At 39.4% G+C, this 5,598-nt stretch overlaps 1 protein-coding gene across 1 annotated transcript in view; it reads left to right on the top strand.

The window, feature by feature from the left end:
- The first annotated feature begins 397 nt into the window (after positions 1 to 397).
- Positions 398 to 5,598, top strand: part of slc25a25a (solute carrier family 25 member 25a) — a 7,130-nt gene continuing 1,929 nt past the window's right edge. Inside the window, exons 1-8 of the mRNA XM_079896485.1 lie at positions 398 to 664; positions 1,551 to 1,677; positions 1,776 to 1,863; positions 2,174 to 2,285; positions 3,247 to 3,405; positions 4,309 to 4,461; positions 4,645 to 4,752; positions 5,149 to 5,316. Coding sequence (XP_079752611.1) covers positions 506 to 664; positions 1,551 to 1,677; positions 1,776 to 1,863; positions 2,174 to 2,285; positions 3,247 to 3,405; positions 4,309 to 4,461; positions 4,645 to 4,752; positions 5,149 to 5,316 — 1,074 coding nt within the window. The 5' untranslated portion in view covers positions 398 to 505. The remainder of the gene's footprint in view (positions 665 to 1,550; positions 1,678 to 1,775; positions 1,864 to 2,173; positions 2,286 to 3,246; positions 3,406 to 4,308; positions 4,462 to 4,644; positions 4,753 to 5,148; positions 5,317 to 5,598) is intronic.

The following is a 5,598-nucleotide window of genomic DNA, read 5'->3' as shown; positions in this document are numbered from 1 at the left end:
AAGTTTTAGTTCACTATAATAACCCTGACTTGAGGCATGTTAAGGGGGTCAATAAAGTTTATTTTTATTATTAACTTTTAATTACTTTTTTGTCTAACAATATACAACATGTTACAGGTCTATGTCGGTTTCTCTGTCCTGTGAGAAAATGTGAAATTCTATGAGTCACTTCCATTGAAATTTCACAGAATGTCACATGATGTCTCCTCTGCCAGCTCAAGCCGGAGTTCAGTAGTGAAAGAGGATGGGCCTGATTTACATACGACCCAATGGCCTCCAGCCGTGATTGGACTTTGAGACTCTGACATCAATGACGGATTTCAAATGCGTAGAACCCGGTGGCCAATCAGAGTCCGCCTCCTTCATTCAGTGGGCGTGTCTAAGGACTTTTCTAGACTCACTCAGCGCCGTTACCGGCATTTCAGCGTTTCACCGCCGACGGGCGAAAGTGTTCCTGTGTTATTTATTTATTTATTGATTGTAGAAGACTTTTACTATTTTCAAGATGTTGTGCCTGTGCCTTTATGTGCCTGTCCATAATTCAGATCATGTCGAGGTGGACTATTTTGAGTCGAATGGATTACCGTCCGAGCTGAAGTCGCTCAAGTCTCTCAGCGTCCTTCTGCCGTCGCAGGAATTCTCCACATACCGAAAATGGAAGAAGGTAAAACTGATCAAATCATATGTACATTCTTTCTAATCTTTCTTTATATGTTATTCAATGTAAGCGGACCTTTGAATAAAGTAAAAAGTAGTTGATTTTTTTCTTTTCTTTCTTTTTTTTTTTTTAAAGAAACTACACATTTTTGACGCATGACGTTTCCGGTGCTCGTTCCTCTTTCCTGCGCGCGCGCGTTTCCGTGAAAATGACCATATTTGGAGTTTCCTCCAGAGCGCTTAAAGGGATAACTCACCCTAAAAAAAATAAAAATTCTGTCCTAATTTGCTTACCCTCAAGTTGTTCCAAACGTGTATGAATTTCTTTCATTTGCAGAACACAAAAGAAGATATTTTAAAGAATGTTGGTAACCAAACACTTTATGGTTCCCATTGACTTCCATAGTATGAACAAACTTCTTATCAGCATAAAATAAATAAATAATTTCAGCAGACGAAAGAAATTCATATTTTAAAATTCAATTCCGTTTTTTAATTGAAGGCTGTATGGTGCCCCTATTGGTGCAGTTTCAATGAGACAATCAGAATTGATAGGTCTTTAAGTTTATTGATTATGATTGTCTGAGCTGTTGCAATAATCTGAATGAGTGTACAAACATGATTATAATCTCACAAACAGATTTTCTAGAGAATGCATTCAATAATTACAACGACTGGAGACTGAGAGTGTGATCTGATTATGAGTTAAAGTTCCCATATGTGTTAGTAGTTACTCCCATTCCCTCTGTTCTAGTTTTCCAGCTGCTGGTATTCACACACTAACCTTACTGATTATGCAATGATTTGCTGCTGGAATGCATTGGATATTTGCAGTTGCACACACTGATTAGATTTGGTTGCATTAAAAATTGTCATCTTTTCCCCCCTCACAGAAAACATTGAAAACTGAAGAGAAAGGGCATGATGGGCAGCTGGACTTTGAAGAGTTTGTTCACTACCTCCAAGACCAGGAGAAAGACCTGAAGCTTGTCTTCAAAAGCCTGGATAGAAAGAAAGCTGGTATTATACCTTGTGATGCAATGCAATACTTGATTTACAAACTCACAAACTGGTGATTTTTAAAATGACTGACATTTCTTTAATTTGTTTCTTGTCAGGTCAAGTGAATGCCAGTGACATTGTGAACTCCTTGCGAGATCTTGGAGTCCATATTTCCCTGCAGCAAGCGGAGACAGTCCTTAATAGGTGAAATATTGTTTGAATAAAAAAAATGTGCAATATTGACATGTTGACTTTAAAGTCTAATTTACCTTCCTATTTTTAACTCTCATTATATTTTTTGTATTTTAGACACTTACTGTTAGTTTATAACTATAGAAATGCATTGACCTCTGTTTCAAACGCCAGGAAATTCATTTTTGACAATATGGGACCTTTAATGAATCAGAGCTTTGTTAGAATTTTTTTATCATTTGTTAAATTCATTAAGCGCAGAGCTTGTTTCCAGGTTGTAAACGGTCTTCTTTCTCTCTTGTTTGTCTTTTTCCTCTTGTAGCATGGACAAAAATGGCACAATGACTATCGACTGGAACGAGTGGAAAAAGTATCCCACGCTGCAACCTGCCGATAACATTCCCGAAATCATCCTGTACTGGAAACACTCAACCGTAAGAGTTTCTCCCTCGCTCAAACTAATGCTAGTCCAAATCTTCAGAATTAAACGACCTGAAAGGCCCGTTTAGTTAAAAAGCGGCTTTATTCCTGATGACTGCAAAGCGATTAATATGGGGATCTGATTAATATGGGGATCTGATTAATATGGGGATCTGATTAATATGGGGATCTGATTAATATGGGGATCTGATTAATATGGGGATCTGATTAATATGGGGATCTGATTAATATGGGGATCTGATTAATATGTCTGCAGGGAGTTATTCAGGTTTCTTAAAAGGTGTGTATCTGGCTTGAGTTTTAGGATTGCTTTAGGACTTATGATATACGGTTGATGGCGGTCGTAAAGTGACTGTGCCTAAAATATCGACAGGAACACTGTGATCTAGGACAGGCTCCAGTTTAATAGGTGTAACGTTGCAGCTAAATCTAAACTAGTCTGTGTCCTGACTGCTAGAGTTCGTGCATCAATCCATCATTACATTTTTGCAAGTCAAATATCAGAGTACTCAAATTAAACCAAGACTAACTGTCCCTTCCTTACGCAACAAGTCTTGATGACATGCACAATTAGCTGTTCAATTTGAGACTTGATTTAGTTGTTTGATTAGTTAAATTTCAGTATCAGTGACCTATTTAATGTCAGTTTAAACTGGACCGCAGCCTTTGTCCTCAAGTTCAGTGCGCAATAATATGGACTCTGATGCAATGTGCGCAAGTTTACGAGGGTTTCTAAAGTCCACAATGGATTTTTCGATCAAATGGCACCTTGGTGCGTCAAAAACGTTTCGGCTGCGTCACTGGTCGGGTCAGAACACACTTGACACACACACACCAAGGTCGTTGCACTTTAGTTCTCTTGAAGTAGCATTAATGCAGAATACTATTCACTGATTTACACACATTGGTTAATTGTTAATTGGTTAACCGTATCGGTGATCTGTTTCTTTGTAGATCTTCGATGTGGGAGAGAACCTGATGGTACCAGATGAGTTCACGTCGGAGGAGCACATGACCGGGATGTGGTGGAGACATCTGGTCGCTGGTGGAGGAGCTGGAGCCGTGTCACGAACCTTCACTGCGCCGCTCGACCGACTCAAAGTCCTCATGCAGGTACGATGATCACGTGACCTGCGTCTTTCTGGGTTCAAGAGAACTAGATTAGTGTTGCATCTTGTGATGCAGATTTTAACTTAATCTGTTAAATTACTCACTCAAGGGCGTAGTCTTAAATGAATCCCAACCTCAGCTTTCTCTGTGGACTGAAGGAGGTTTTATTTACACAAGCATTTTCCTTCAAATCCCTCCTTCAGACCTCAAGCCCTTAATCAACTAAGTATATGTTAGATAAAGGGCAAGCAAAATGGGAAGAATGTCAAAATAACGAATTATTTGAAATAAATCCCTCTTAAATCCAGACATAACCAAGTTTTACAGTATATACAAGGTGTTTTATAGACTGAAGAACCACCAAAATGTTAATAATAGGGTTTTTATCAGGGATAAGGCAAACTTATTTTGTAAGATTGGCCCAGAGAAACTGGTTTCATAATTATATGGCCAGAACAATTGGTTTTGTTACCCAAGAGTCATAAGTGTAGTTAATCAGTATCATAAATGTGTGTTCCGGGGAACAGAATAATTATTATACAGATTATTCAAGCGTCCAATCAGAATCCGAGTGGTCAAGCACACCCTCTGTTTTGCTCTCTGATTGGTCCGATACGAGATACGAGTGGACATTGTCATGACTGTGATAGTGAAGATCTGTGTCAGCTTAGTCATGTTTACGTCAGCCGTTACTCAATTGGACTTTAATCGTTCAGTTGATTCGGTTTAAAACCTTTCACCTACATTTTTCGACATACTCAACTTTGCTCTCCCGCTTGTGAGGGTCTAAACTCTTGTTTTAATAGAACATGTTAATTCAGATCACTGAAACCATACAAGTGTGATATCATCTGTTATTATTTAGATATAACCGGTTCTAATAAACCTCTTATTTTCTTGTCTCAGGTACATGGTACTCATGGCAACAACATGTGTCTCATGAGTGGTCTCGCCCAGATGATCAAGGAAGGAGGGATGCGTTCGTTATGGAGGGGCAACGGCATCAACGTCATCAAAATCGCACCTGAATCAGCCCTCAAATTCATGGCTTACGAGCAGGTAATGGATGAGAGCTGATGCACTTCCTTTGTCAGGGGTGTAAATGTCCGACTTGAGAAGTATGAAAAAGATTGGTGCATGTTTGAAAACAAGGAAACAGGGTTATTCTCAGCAACTAAAATCAAACCAATTTTGTGTGCATCATTAAATGCATTAAATGAATGACTTTTCTTTTGTCGACAGATTAAACGGCTGATGGGAAGCAGTCAGGAAACTCTGGGGATCGGTGAGCGTTTTGTGGCCGGTTCCCTGGCAGGAGTCATTGCTCAGAGCACCATTTACCCCATGGAGGTGCGTCTCCGAAGCTCCACCTCACAAAACTGCTCATTTTTTATACATGCATACATTTGAAGTGGATCAAAACCTTTCATCAAAGTTATACATGAATTTTGAAAAATACTCGTTCTTGTCTTAGGACAACTTTGAACTTTTTTGATCCACTTCAAATGTTGACTACTGCATTTCATTATAGATGTATAGATGTTTAGACATATAGGAAAAATAGAGAATATTTTGCTTCAAGTCTGTTTCAGTAGCATTAAGATATTTTGTGCTCTACTTAAATGTTATGGTTATGCTTCATATGTACACTGTAATTACATCTGCATACATGGAATTTTTAGAAAATATTTTCTTTGCTTGTTTTCGTTTTCAATTTGTAGTAATCAAACTTGCTCTTCTGTTCAGGTTCTCAAAACTCGTCTGGCGTTAAGAAAGACGGGCCAGTACAAGGGCATCTCAGACTGTGCCAAACAGATCCTGAGGGTGGAGGGAATGTCTGCGTTTTACAAAGGCTACGTACCGAACATGCTGGGCATCATCCCGTACGCTGGCATCGACCTGGCAGTCTATGAGGTGAGCAGAGCAGCGAACGCGTCACAATATTCCTCATTATAATAAAAGAATAAAGGGGCGGGGCCTGGTTGAGTGAGTTAGAAGTGTGTTAAACTGGTGGTTATGGGAAGGGGCGGGACATTTCCCAATCACGCTCACAGTACTTGACCAATCAGAACACACTGATCCAGCTGACCAATCAGAGCACAGTGTGCTTTTCAGAAGGAGGGGCTTCATAGAGACAGGAACTGAACAGAGCGTTACTGACAGACTGGGAAGAGAGGAGAAATACGGGAAAAATAA

Source organism: Squalius cephalus, assembly GCF_949319135.1.
Source record: "Squalius cephalus genome assembly, chromosome: 16".
Taxonomy (NCBI): domain Eukaryota; kingdom Metazoa; phylum Chordata; class Actinopteri; order Cypriniformes; family Leuciscidae; genus Squalius; species Squalius cephalus.
The sequence above is the reverse complement of the archived record's forward strand: the minus strand, read 5'-3'. Positions and strand labels throughout refer to the sequence as shown.